General features: G+C 34.9%; 1 protein-coding gene across 8 annotated transcripts in view; it reads right to left on the bottom strand.

Annotated features, from left to right (window-relative positions):
- AKAP9 (A-kinase anchoring protein 9) overlaps positions 1–15,249 on the bottom strand; it is a 114,724-nt gene that overhangs the window by 72,986 nt on the left and 26,489 nt on the right. For 6 of the 8 annotated variants that reach the window (XM_017817681.1, XM_017817683.1, XM_017817686.1 and 3 more), the window contains 3 exons: positions 14,725–14,982; positions 7,713–7,757; positions 226–279 (listed from right to left, as the gene is read on the bottom strand). In XM_017817681.1, the coding sequence (XP_017673170.1) occupies positions 226–279; positions 7,713–7,757; positions 14,725–14,982 (357 nt within the window). The remainder of the gene's footprint in view (positions 1–225; positions 280–7,712; positions 7,758–14,724; positions 14,983–15,249) is intronic. The other 2 variants (XM_017817688.1, XM_017817687.1) reach the window with 1 other exon arrangement.

Below are 15,249 nucleotides of genomic sequence, written 5' to 3'. Positions count from 1 at the left end.
CACTGACATAAAGCAATTCTGCTTTATAATCTTAGCCTTAATAGATGGAGTAAATTGGCTTGCATTTCAAGTTGAATGATATACTATATTAATATAGCAAACAATGCAGATGCAGAGCACAGCATGCAAAATAAAGTATTAGTCAGCAACACAGTTTTTGTTCAAAACAAATTGAGGTTTTTAGTATTCTCCATTAGTATTACAATTCAATTTGCAATACTGTACCCTGATTAAGTCTGTAGGTATAGCTGTTCTTGTCTCAAAACTGCAACCATTTACCTGTATAAAGACAATTTCTAATACATTATTTGAAATAATGCTTGATTTCCTATTTCCCATTTATTTGAATCTTATGTGGCAATTCCTTCAGACCCACAGGAATTGTTATATTTATTTCATTTGAAATACAAAATAGCTTTATATATAGCAAAATGCATCAAAGTAAGCATAGGTAACAGGTAAAACATCTAAAATTGCAAAAATAGATACTACTGTCTTAAAACAAAAATCTTATTACAAATCTAAACATCTAGAGAAAACAAAGGAATTCAGATTAAAGGTCAACGCAAAGCTTTACATTTTAAATTATTAAAATACAGTACTATTGCATTTTAAATTACAGGTTTAATATTTCTATATATTATTAAACATAGTTATGTTTTCAAAAAAATTTTTATACACCACAAGATTTAATCTTTCTGAAAGCCACTTTTCTCTCCATAGTGGATGAGAGACAGTATCATAGACTCTCATCCTCAATTTGAAGGAATTTTGTGAAATTGAAAAAGAACAGAAATGATACATTTGACATAAGACATTTGAAAAAAAATCCACTTTCACTCACCTAACATTGCAAGCCCTTTCAGCTTCTACGAGAATTTTGGTTCTACAGACTGTGCAAACCAATAACAACGAATCTCCAAAAGGCAAGTACAGGTCAAAGTAGCAGTTACAGGTTAAAAAAAAAATCAAAATGAAAAGAACATTCTGTGTACTTGTGAGGAACCATAAAACAGATAGGCAGGCTTTTAAAAGAGCAGACCAATGTATAAAAATGAGAAAGCAAGAATAGCTTCTCCTTGGAGCTGTTTATTACATCCAAGCCTGAAACAAAAATAATGGTACTAGAAATGGAAAGGCATGATAGTATTTCACACCCAAATACTATGTTTAAAACAAAAAAAAAGGAGCTATATTGCTCAGACATCTGCCATAGCCTAGGTCAGGGCTTACTTACAAAGAACTATCATGCCTAAGGAAATCAATAAGTGCACTGTTACAAATGGGATCAATATAGTCATTGAGTTGGTATTAAGAGAACGAATAAATCTGCATTAGAGAAGAATTTGCAAGGCTGACAGTGCCCTCTCAATTTCTGATTTTCTCAGTAAAATGAAGGCACCACAGAGAGATTACTACCTTAGTTTAGAAAGAATAAAGAAAATTGCAGCAAACAGCAGTCCAGGCAACTCATAGAGGTACTGTGCATCATTTGTGTATTGCCAGATGTTTGCTCTATGTTCAGATACACAAGTGTCTACAAAGCGCCTGGCACCAAAGTCTTTATTCAGATTTTGGCTCATGCCCCAGATTAGTAACACTAGTAGTTTAATAGAAACTCTATTATGTAAACCTTCCTTTCCTTTTTTTAACTCCCATTTTATTTAGGCTTAATTGATAAAGATGTAGTATATGATTATTGTAATCTACAACAGTGGACATGCTTCTCTTCCTGTGAATCACAGCTATGTGCAACAAAGACTCTTGGATGCTTTATAACAAGAGCTAATAGGAAGGGCATGAAAGCCTTATCTCATTAGATGTTCCAGACTCCTTAGCAGCTGAAAATTCTATGAAAGACCTTTAACTTATAAAAGGAATTTTGCTACACACATTGAGAACAACTGTCTAGAACATCAGAAATCCTGCCTCATTTCACAGTAGCCTAGGTCATAGACATCACACGAGTAAGTGAATCGCGGTAACATGGCAGTCCATGTTGTTTCTCATCTGATACCTTCTTCTTTCAAATGCCTTATGTCTTCTGGCAAAGTGAAAGTTGAAACATGACAAGACAACAAACAGCACTGCTCTATGTGAAAAAAAATGCCAAACAGCCACAGCAGGGTGCTGTGTTGAGGGAAACCTTGGGAGGAGCCCGGCAACTCCTGGTTTGACAAATTCTGCTGTGTCAGAGCAGATAGAAAGTTGGGAATGAGTTAATAGCTTCAAAATATCTTAATTTAGAATTAATTTTTCACTCATCTGCAATATATGAATTCACTACTCCAGACGCCAACTTGAGTGTTACTAAATGTCTGGATAAGGCCTATAGGACTCCTGTGTTTTGTCTTATGGCCTCAGTGATTTACCCATATAGAGATCTGCAAGTCCACAAATACTCTTAATGTAGATTCTTACAATTTCTTCTTTAAAAGCTTTGCAGTTCACCTTTAACGCTGAAATCCTTAGGCCTTAATACCTTATGATGTTCTTAGTTACACACCCCAGCAAATGATTAAACATTTAAAGAAACAATCAAACCACACACATTTTAATATAATGGAAGCAAGAAGTAACAAGAACTCTGGATAAAATTGCATAATCAAATAATCACAAAATAAGAAAGGATTATATTTTACAATACATCAGCTACTCAGCAGCAACAGTTCTGGTGAACAAAGGATATGAAACAAATGAAGGTTATGGAAGTCCCTCAAAGGACATTCTGTCTGATTATTCTTCCTTCTTCGTATTTTCAAAATAACTCACAGAAACAGTATTTACAATTATAAAGTAAAATAAAGTAAAATATAATCTGCAATCTATTAGCTAAAAATAAAGGTTTGATTTATATTGCATCAGTAAATACATATGCTTAAGATAAACGAAAGGAATCTTCTTTCTGAGAAACACAAGGAAAACCAACTTCCACCACTGAACCAAGGCAGCAATTCATGACAATTGCCACTAGAGGTCAGGATTAAATTTATGAAATCACTACCCTGTTCAATGTTCCTTAGAGCTTGGAAGACCCGAAATAATACCTCAGAAATAGCAGTAATAATATATGATGTGTAACTACTTACAACATTAATGCCAGTACTACAGAGATGTCCCTTTATATAGAAAATTCATGCTCAGCATAAATCAATACCTACTGTTCAATCACTGGAAAGCATAGAAAATACCTTAGTGCATAAAAATAATATAATCTATTACATATGGGCAAGCAGACTTCTGCCTAAACAACTGTTTGATTTGGTAGTAGAAACATACAGAAGAATCTGGAATGGACTAAAAATTTTACCTCGTGTTTTCTTCCCCTCCCCCCTTCTTTTACATTTTGGACACCTGATTCCTTCAGAAAAATTAGGATTTAGACCTCTGACACTCTTTGTCAATGTTCTTAGCTCTCCTCAATCTTCAGTTATGTCACAACTGACTATATGAAATCTAGTTAAAATTAGCAATTAGGTCAACCTGGGAAAATGAATTTCAGTGTATTTTGGGGGGGAGGGTTTTTTATACTCCATAAAAAAAGCCATTTTTGGTTTGTGATGAAAATAACTATAATCCTGTAATGTAACTAAGGTAAGCAACTTCTGAAGGACAACAACTGATGGCTTTTTAAAATATCATGGCTTGATATATTTTTCTATATATTAATAGCACAGCAACAGGTTTCTTTATGTAGTAGTTAAGGTATAAAATTTCGCTAAAATTAAAAAAAAACCCAAAGACTTTGTAGACTTCATATTAATCATCTTTTCAGAGCTACATTTTGCAAATTGGGAAGAGAGTCAATAAGAGAAAAAAAAACAAGTGGAAAAGTCTTTCAGTTATACCATAAAATTGAGGCATACAAAAAATGTATGGGGGCAATTTTACCTTACACAGTTATAAAACCTCCCAAAAATCCTACCTGTTGGAAAAAGCCTAACTACCTTTAGTTCTGAGTTTAGACCATAACCTTAAATAGATAACTACCATTATAATTTAATTTAAGACTAGGTGTCATTCCTGCGCAAACTGAGTAATTTGTCCCAAAAGACAAGCTCATATGAAAGATTTACCAGTCTTCACTTTGGCTAGGACCTTGATCGTGTAGGTATTAGACAGGTGGCAGAACAAAACTGAACAAGAGACTGTATTTACAATAAATGTCCTTCAAGACAAGAACTCTCATATAAACATACACTGGTTCCTTCAATTTTGCTTAGACAACTGTATTGGCTTATAATTGTGTATCTGATAAGTCTCCTAAAGAGGGAAAAACTTATCACTAAATTTCATCGAATTCTTTAAGAGAAGGGTCTGAAGAGTTCAAAACAACTGACTTATTTTATCAGCTACAACAAAACAATTTATGACCTATTTCAATTTGAAGCATGTCAACCTCAATTTCAACTTAATTTCTGGCAAAACCCACTGAAAATAATACAGATGTTCTAATCACTCAGGAAACGGATCAACAGGCCTCTTTCTACAAATGTGTGGTTTCTTATAATTCTGGAAACAAAGTTATATATTGGTAAAAAAGATAAGCTCAAGATTTTATACAACTTCATAATTACATTGTTACAGACAAAATTTAACTTAATCTCATCTTCATGAACTGAAAAGGCTTCAGATCATTTTATTTACAGTGTGGCCATGAATGTAAGCAGAGCTTTGAATAATAAAAGTAACACTACAGCTGACAGGAAACATATTGAGAATTCAGTTCCTAAAATATATGCATTCCTAAACATGTTGTCTCCCCATTTAAGATACCAACCAATTATAATGAGCTGGAATTAAAAAGAACTTACTAAGATAGCAACTCTGACTGCTTGAGCTTGTTCTTCACCAAATCCAGTATCGTGTTACTATTCACAAGTTTTGTGTGTCTATTTATGCCTTCGAAAATAACTCTCAGAGAGCTAAAAAGTATTTTTGCAAGAGTGAAAAGTGCCTGTTAAATGCAATCTGTCATTGCATTTTTACAGAAATCTGCAATTTTTAAAAGGAACATTCAGAAGGCAGTCTGACTGTAATTCTATTGTCTTGAGTACCTGAAAAATTGCTCCCTAATATCCTCTGCAGGTACCTCCAGAAATCTTTGAAGACTGAAGCAGGGTAAAGTTGTGTTTAGATGTGAAAACTTAATTTTAAAATGAGAGCTTTGAATTCAACTGATACTAAACCCAAAACACTAAAATCAGAAACACATACAAATTACCATGAGGCATTATACCAGATCTTTTCTGTATCCTATTGCCTTGTGCAAAGATGTGTTTTCTTGAGCTTTTACAATCAGGCTCCAACACTGCTTCCTACCACCTCATAAGTGATCAAAATTTCACAGTCATATTTCATTACATATGTAATATGTCTGACTTGTAAAAATACATACATGAACACCAATGACTTTGTCAACCGTTTTCAAGGGTTCATTCTTCACATACTGCAAATTCCATTTAAAAGTAATCACATACCACAGTGATGCATATTCTAAAAAGGTGCAGTAAGGTCACAGCAGTTGTTCAAAAGCATGTCTGCTACACTCAATGGCAAACTGTGTGCACATATCGCCCTATCATCCTACCAAACAGAAAGCAAAGTCAGATTCCCTTTGTTCTTTGCTACTTGAATTCCTCGGACAAAATAAACCACATTTTATCTATGAAAAGACCAAAATCTTTAAATGGATGGGTTTTTTTCCCCAGGCAAACTTTGCTTTAAGCCCTTGAACCTACCCCTCAACAAAAATCTTCTTTTGTTTAGAGCAATTCCAAAAGTGGCGATCTCAGATGTATTTTTTTAAAATTTGCATCACAAAAAACATGCCACAGAAATGAATGCAATTGACCAGACCAAGGGTCCCCATGTTTCAGTCCTCTGTATTTGAAAGGAACCAATAATAAATGTGAGGGAACATTGCACTTGTACACCCAAGTGCCTTCTACCAATGCACCAGAAGAAAGTGAGGGTGCTTATAAACAAGGGCAGGGGGAAGAAGTGGGTGAGAAAGAGCCAAACTGGAGAACAGAGGGACGAGAAAAGCATTCAACTAAAGGCCAAGACCAACTCTAGTAAGGAAACTTTAACTGGGATTTGATGAGAGAGGTCGGAAAGAAAAGCTACTCCTTGCATCTTAGGACAAGTAGAGCTGAACATTAGCAGGATCCCAACTTAAAGACAGGGAATGAAAGAGAACAGGTTTTCAAGGGAGAGGGATAAAAAATATTAAAATATGAAAGAAGGAAGAACAATGCTTGGAGTAAGTTGGAAAGGCTGGGAAAGAAACTAGGCTTTGGAATGACTGAGGAAGGTAAAGGAAGAATAGAAAAAGGCTGCAAAGACAGAGTTAAGAAATCAAGCAAGGAATAGAAGGAGATGGGCAAGGGAAGGTGAAAAAACTGACAGGAGTCATTACAGATAGGGAAGAATTTACAAAAAACTAGGAGATACAAAACAGATATGGAGTTGATCAAGAAAATAGGCTGGAAGAAGGAGCAAGTGAAGATAGGTCATTTACTGGGAAAGAAAAGCCATTCCCATTTTCAGGGCATGCCTAAACTGCCCACTGCAGTAATGATTTTCCTTTTGCACCATGCAGTGTGACAGGTGAGGGACACACTGTCTGCTGTGTATATTCCTTGGGCTTCACAGTAAGCAGTTATAATAGTAGCATGAAACAAATAGTTATTCTAATGCATAGCCATGTTCTCTTATAAAAGGCTAAACTGAGAGAGGAACAAAGTATTCTAAACCAAATTTACTTCAGTAACGACACATATTTGATTACTTCATCCCTTCTTACTTGTTGCCAAGCTTAAGATTCTGGGTTGTGTTTTAAAGTATTTAGCACAGAGATCTGCAAAACAAAACCCTGATTGTCCCTACAGATAGTGATTGAGACATGAAAAATTATTTTTTTTAACTAGAAACAATCTTTACTGTATTCAGATATTCCATGGCTATTTCTTGCAAGCATGTTATTGATCAATGTTTGTGCACGAGGCAGTTTACTCCTGACAAACACAATAAAGTGCTTTATTTGACAGGACCAAAGCTCCATATACACTACTACCCTTCAATGTGTATCATCAAGAGAGGAGCTGTAGATGCCTTTGTGTGGTGGGTTGACCCCGGCTAGAGCTAAGTCCCCCTGACAGTCACTCACTCTCCCACCAGTGGGATGGAGGAGAGAATTGGAATGGAAAAGGCAACAAAAATTCATGAGATAAAGACAGCTTCATAAGTGAAAGAAAACAAAACATCCAAACAAATGATGCAAAGGCATTCACTCACCACCTCCCACCAGCAGACTGACACTCAGCCAGTCACTGAGCAAGGGCTGCTTTGAAACTCATTTAAACATAATTGACTTGTTAAATAGTTTCCCACAGAAAATTAGTAGAAATTATGCACAGCCAATACTCCGGTGGCAATACAAAGTATTCATACAACTTTAAGGATGACATTGTTACAACAGTTTATGTATCTACTGCACTATTTATTAGAGTAGTCATCCCATTATGTAGTCGACATAATGCTTGCTTTAATGGTAAATCATACCAGTAATAACATGCAACACCTTTGTCTATAATATCACATCTGCTCTTTCTTTCCTTCTCTTTTTGAAAAACTATGCACAGCATTGCTGTAAACATGTAACAGAAAAGGTCGAAAGAAAGTTAGGAAAAGCATTACTTCAGTCTTACCTCAGAACTGTAATCTTCTACTGTGGTAGAAATTTCACTTTCCGGCTAAAATAAAATATAATAAAGTATTAAAATATTTACAATTAAGGCACTCTAAACAATACGTTTTCCATCTGTTTCTGAGAATATACAGTATTTGAAAATATTGAGGTGTACATGAATTTGATGAGTATATAAATGTAGTGAAGGATACCATCACTTCCTTGAAATTTCAGCTCTAAAAAAGTTACTTAGCTGTTGAAGTGTGACCATGGAAACACTATAACCACATGACAAAATCTTCAAACAACCTACAGGTACTACAGGTTACATCTTGGAAATGTAACACTTTTTTGGGTTTTGTTTTTGATTTTTTAAAAAGAAATAGGGAGTGCCATGAAAAGGACTTGTCTCTGATGGATCAATTTTACCTAATTAGGAACTTTGCTGGCTTAAGAACACAATTATATATGCATGACTTTTGATGTTGATTAGAATTTTAAAACAAACACTCATATTACCCTTCAGCTTCCATGGAAACCAAGGAAAGCTAAAAGGACAAAGACTCAAATCTTGTGATCTAATGAATTAAAGGAATTAAAGGAACAAAGCCTTAACAAAGCCATGGTAGATGCCTGAATTAAATACAGTGTATCTTGATGAACTACATAAAATGTATCAGCTTTGAGAATCAAAATATTAGTAGGAAAATAAGCAAATTATCTATATAAGGCACACTATAATAAGTACACTTTCTTTTTTATAAGAAAGATCACAAATAAATTTTTACATCCTGGGATAAACTCAAACCTAGTAGATAATCATAGTAAAAGGTAAAGAACTTGTAAATTGAAGCCTAGGTGAGAGTTAGAAAATATGATTCTCAAAGGAAGGTGATTACTAAAAATAATTCTCTAATTTTTTAATGGTAATTCGGCCAGACATATTTTAAAAAAAATAATATATTGCTGGTCCTTTCTGAATACCAATCTAAAGTAAAACAAATAAACAAACAAACACAAAAACCCAAAGCAAAACAAACCCACCAAAAATAAAAAAAAAACCCCAACCTAAAATAATTTTTAAAAAATTGTCAAAACCCACACAGTTCTCCATCAATTTAGGTGTGCAATATCTGTTAGCAGCATAAATAATCTTTCTAAAGTGTCTCCTTCAATCCTGGATGCAGATAGTTTTTTGGTTATTAAAATCAAGTATTTTTGCCACACATTAGACTCCAACGCTGTAAGACTGCATGCTATTTTTTTGCTATGAGAATCTGTAACATTACAAGTAGCCAGAATTTTACAGGCAGTCATCTTCCCCTCCAAGTGGCTATGTTCACTTCCTAAGACCTGACCAATGTAATTTCAAAATCCAGTTTCTTCCACTACTAAGCATATCCATTTTGTAGGCTTCAATTATTTTTTTGGTCAACAGAAGTAATTAGGTTTTACATAGCTCATCTGTCTGAGCCACAGGGTTCTGGTTTAAAAGAAAATATTTAATATTTTAAAAAATTCATATATACACACATTGTTAGCAACAAGGCATCTTTTGACAGGATAATGCCAAGAAAGCTATTCATCAGTCTCCTCAATGCCTCATGGAATTGGAAACAGGCATTTGTTAGACTGACCATTGTTTTGTACATATTCTACCAACTGCATCCCACAGCAATTTCCTGCTAGAAACAGTTACTCTCTTCTTGCAAGATATTTTAATTCTTTATTTAGTATTTTCTTCACTGGTAACGTGGTTGATAGTTAGAGTACACTGAAAGACATCTCGAAGACTCCTTATAGTCAACTATCTCCATCAACTCTGCAGGTGATACTTTTAAGGATAACACTTAAGTATTCAGAAAATTAAAAACCACTTCCATCTGTATAGAAATACTGCAAGCTGACACAAAAAAAGCAGTACCAGTCTGTGGAATACAGGAGGTCAGTTTTAGAGTAACTTGTTTCTGTATGCAGCTAAGCATTGCTCAGAAGTCACATTCTTAGGCACTGGACTCAATATTATCACAGGATTCACAAAAGAACTCATATGCAAAATTGGCCACAAGAATTGAAAAATTACTTTTGTGTTTCTTTAGAAACCTTTTGTAGGTGACAATAAAACATTTTGCAAGAACAGACATCCAGTACTAAACTACTTGAATTAAAATGGATGAAGGTATAAGAGCAAGAACCAAGACTGAGTATACATGGAGCTGAATTCTACCTGAAGTTAATTACTGATGTTTATATGACCTCAATGAAAACTGTTACAAAAATGTAATTACAAAAGGCTGGATTGATTCTTGAACTTGTACTAAACATTGGTAGAAGCAAAACCAAGTTATTTTGGCTTGGCCACTTTCAGATGGGTCTCTAGTAATTCATAAAGGACCACAACTTAGTCTAATTAAGAGGACTGTTACTGGGAAGTGAGATAAAGAGAATATAAATTGAAAATCCCTGTCATGAAAACCCTCTCCCTGGGTCATCCTTAACTTTATGGATCTATTATAAACATTCTGAATATGAAAGGCTATTCTTATATGTTGCCTCATCATGTCTTTCCTAGTTCCTAACAGGAAAATTATTCAATTCAAATTCCCTGGTAATTTATGACCCAAACCAACTTACTATGATCAAATTTAAATTGTGTGCATCTTAGTGGAGACAAATGGCTGCCAAATCTGAATGTAATCTGCAGCAAGGTACCAGACTTCTCAGTGTATAAATTTCCCATATCAGAAAACACCACCAGCAGAGAGGTAACCTAAGCATTCAATTAGGTTTCTATTCTTTGATAACATGGTCTTGTAAATGTTTAATGTAAAGTGAAATACTATGTAATTCTGCAAAGACCATTCTCAAATACAGGTAACTTCTTTGTCAGTAAATCTATTATATATCAGTATTGACAGAGATAAAGGAAGGAATAATACCAGAGGTTACCTTATGAATCAAAAAAAATTGGCAAGTTATCCTGGTAATCTTCTGGCCAGATGGTGAATGGAAAGATGACTGGCTTCAGTCAGAACCATATGCTGCTGAGAATCTACTATCTTCTCTCGTGACACTGACTTTACTATTGAACAGGCTATTTCCAAACATTTGCCTATCTTCACTTTTCAATTTCAAAACATTTTTCAAGGGATGCTAGATTGTCTGAAGTGACTGGGCTAATTTTTACTACATTTTATTTATCTATTATTTTTTTCAAATCCTTCATCTTATTGTACATCCCAAAATACTTCTTCTCTAGTCAAAGCCTTTAGTCGCTCTTTGCTTTCATGCTTCTATCATAGGAATGCCTTACCCACATTCACCACTTACTCCTTTTCTCACTGAGGCATCCTCTCTGTTTGTCATAGTGCTTATGTTTTCTTCTTTCTGTCACTTTTCTTCTCAAGAATCCTACCAAGTGTCTCCTTCTTACTCCCTTTCTGTTCCTTCCTGTCAAAATCTCAGGCACTAACAAGTGGAGTACCTTATAGAAATGAAACAATGAGTATGGATGGAGCTATAAACTCTATCACCTACTTGAGTAAACAGTTAAGCTATTCTTAAACTATTACCAAAAGGATTTGCCCTGTGAAAAACAAAAGACGAGTTACTAATCCAACCTTAGTCAATTAGCTGGTATTCTTCATCACAGAACTTTAAACTTTTCTTTTCTAAGAAGCTTTGTATAATAGCTTTTACTACTCAGGTGACTCAAGGACAATTTTACTGTGACACAGGTTAATTTCTTTTGCTTTCCTGCCATTAGGACATTCCTGCAAAGCAGTGTGATTCAACACATTGTTTCAAGACTTCCCAGAGAGGGTGATCTCAGCAATTCTTTACTCTGGAAGTGGCTTTTGCTTTCTTCCATTTTTAACTGCAGAAGTCAAAACAGAAGCCGTCCTAAACCTGAGATTTTCATTGATCCAATTTATTTTCCAGGCTGTGTGTTCTAGATTTTTTTTTCTATATGGAAAAGGACACTGTGGATGTCAATACCGAAAGATACTCGTGTGTGACACAATAAATACAAAAACCAAATACAACTAGTACCTTTGTACCTTATTCTCTTTGTCAGAACAAGACAAAAAGCATTTAGCATGAAACAAAATACTTTAAACAAGGAATACCAGCTGGTATTTCTCTAAAAAATCTAGTAAATAAACTGTTCCTCTGACAAAGGATGGAAAACCTTAGAGATTTACAAGTTCAGATAGAAGGTAAAATGGAATGGCTAAGGATAGTTCTCCCAGAGTTCTTCCAATTAGATTCTGTAACTGGAGGGAATACAGGGAGATAGAGGAGCCCACCCTTAGGAACAGAGAGGGGCAAAAAAAGGGAAAGGGATCACAGCAAAACACTAACTTTGCACTCTCTAAACATATTTGTCCTCTCTGAAAAGAAACTGGTCTAACTTCAGAAGGGAAATAAGCTCCCAGAGGATTACCTCTATTTCATTTTCTGTTATTCATATTGAGTAAGATAACTCTTTTTTATCTGCATTTGGACATGCTAATTCCACTGGGGTATAAAAAAATCATACTATAAAAACTGCAGGGAGATAAACTTCTACCCACAAACTACCACAAGAAAACCCAGTCAATATTTTTAGATAGACAGGTAGTATAGTCAGACATTCTGAGTATATTTTGTGGTACAGAAAGAACAATTCTAAATATCAATTCCAGTAAAGGATGAAATAAATAAGTGGAATCAAAATTTAGCTAGAAAATGATCCTGCATAATGCTTCCAGTAATCCTGTCTCACTCTCTTGACACAGCAGCCTATGAAGATTTAATGTTGGGTGAAAAAGCAAACAGCTCAAGGAAGCTGTCTGTAATTCTCCATTGCAGAGATTAGCCTGAAACTGCCTATTACATTGGCTGCCATTTCAACTAAGCAAGGTCCAATCCAATTACTGTAATACAGGCTCTCTGTCCCAATCATTGCACTTTCAAGAGTAAAACCAATAAGTCACAAGATTCACTGAAACTATTTCAGATATTTTCCTCTTCTATTAACACTGCACAGAGACTTCAGCAATCCCTTTCCAACTCCAAATACCAATAACTTGTTTAACATGAATAATCAGGCCACAGACCACACTTAACAAACTAAAATGCTCTCCCAATTGGGAGCAGCTTTTTTTTTGTGGAAGTGAATACTGTTTTAGAAGCCACTAAGATTAAGTAATTCAGGAGAGTCAAAGCACAAATTTACATGATCACCAGGTTTATTCTTTTAAAGCCACATTTTAAAAAAGAAAGAAGCAAAACAAAAACCCCAACATATCAGAAAAATCTGTGCATCTCCGTATTTATTTATTTAAACATAAGTTGCTTTGGGAATAAGATCGACCTCAAAAAAATCATACCCAATCTTCAGAATGTATCTATGAGTGCAACCTTTAGCAACTGCAGCACAGATACTTCTTCCATTTCTAACATCATCTGTCTTGTACTGTATGCATTCAGAGGCCAACATAGGTCACTAGGACCAACCTGATCTAATTTAGACCTGCTTTGAGCACAGGATTGGACTAGATGACCTCGGAGGTCCCTTCCAACCTAAGTTATTCTATGACTCTGTACTTTACTCTGTTTCTCCAATTGTAGTAGATATATTTATCCTAACAAAGCAAGTACATCAGAAGAGTCCATCTGCAACTTCAAAATATTTTTGATTAAGAAATTTATTTCATACAGTTGTTGAATTTATGCAGACTGTTACATTATTACAACATTTTTAGTGATTCCCTCTAAACACTTCTCTGTCCTAGCAGTCCTCTCTCTTTAGCTGTAGATAACCTGCTGCATTTGCCTTCTCTTTTCCTAGAAGGCAAAAAAATCCCATCTTCACCTACTGAAATAGTTATTTTGTTATTAAATACTCTTAAAAAATTTATTAACTCCTCCAGGAAAATCTGTGAGTTGAACAGACAGTTTTATTGACTTACTATAAACAGTTTTGAAGCCCTAACATGACCTTTCTAAGAAGTAAAAGCTATTTATTAAAGGTATGTATCCATAAAGTTCAAAATATCTAGTGTACAGATATACTGTAGGCTTAAAACTGTAAAATAAATGAAACAGTTACAAGTTTTTATTTCCATGTGTGATTTAGTCTGCCTGCCCCTCCACCAAGTTAAGCTTTTTTTTAATAAAAATGCAAAAAAATTTCCAAAGTGTAATTTCTCTGTTAGTCCTCAGTTGCTTGAAATTAAATAATGGAGATAGAATGGTCTATCCTAGCACAGGACGGGCAAGTCAAAATGCAGAGCATTCACCTGTACCATATCTCTCATAAAAGCCTACATTCACCTGGAAAGCACAGGGAATCTGCATTGAGATGCTTGTTCAGAATGCCACATCATTTTAGAGGCAATGCTTTCACAAGTAGACTAAGCTATTCTGTAAATAACATCAGCATCTCTTGTCCCTTGTATATGGAAGAACAGTGTGTGACTTCATGTCCACTCAGAACTGAACTGGACTGCCAGTGTCTTACAGAGCACGTTACAGACTTCCCAGAGCATGTACTTTCAGCCACTAGCAATCAGGATTATATTTCATTAAGTAGTAAAAGTAGAGTAACTGTTTATCCATCTCTCAAGTCATTCAGTTCTAAGTAGTGTTTTCTAAATTCATTTCTTTGCCTCATTAACCAAAGTGACTCAAATTATGAATACAGGAAAGAAGTTCAGTTTTATATTTTGCTGTAGCCATAAATGCAGTGATCAAAAATCCACTGCAATTTGCAAACTTTTAATAAAACAAGATTAATTTATGCACATTTAAGGAGTACAGTAGTACCAACAAATTTTCCATAATCTATACAACACTGACTACAATAAAAAACATGACTGCCAGCAGGCAGCTACAAACTGCTCCGAACATACTAAGGTCAGACAGAAGAGGCAAGGAAATAATGCCCAAAATCTCATCCAATTCCTTTATTCTCACTCTCAAAATTAATGGATTATTTTAAACCCCCCCAAAAGTGATTTTTTTATAGGTCAAAACAAACTTACCTCAATGGTGTAAGCCTGGCTGTGTTTGATAATCTCTCCACTATGCAAAGTCCTGATAATAGCAAAGTCAGCAGTAGCAGCTGCTGCTCCCCTTCGGCTGCTGCATGTGGAGATTTCATCACCCCGAGATCTATCAGTTTCAATCCCATCTTGTATTGATTCTTCATCTTTGATGTTTGCTGTTTTCTTCTTCTTTTTCTGCTTCTTTGATCCATTTTGACCATCAGTTTGCGCCTTCCGCTGCCTAAACTGGGCAAGCTGAACAGAAGACACAATCTTGTTAAAAGTGAAAGTTTTCCTCTTATTAGTAATTACATCCTCTATAAAGGCTTATCTGCTATTCTACATAAAGCTTCAAACTAATCACTACTGCAAACAAGTTGGAAGTTAATGCTGAATATGTGAGACAGATTATTTTTCCATTTACATGGTTTGCTTTAAATATCTTAAAAGTAAACCAACAATATATTAACAAATTCCTTCTTAGTTTCATACTAGCAAGTTACTGTTCCACAGATTGATATC

The sequence above is a fragment of the Lepidothrix coronata genome, unplaced genomic scaffold (assembly GCF_001604755.1).
Source record: "Lepidothrix coronata isolate B3197 unplaced genomic scaffold, Lepidothrix_coronata-1.0 Scaffold62, whole genome shotgun sequence".
NCBI lineage: Eukaryota > Metazoa > Chordata > Aves > Passeriformes > Pipridae > Lepidothrix > Lepidothrix coronata.
The sequence above is the reverse complement of the archived record's forward strand: the minus strand, read 5'-3'. Positions and strand labels throughout refer to the sequence as shown.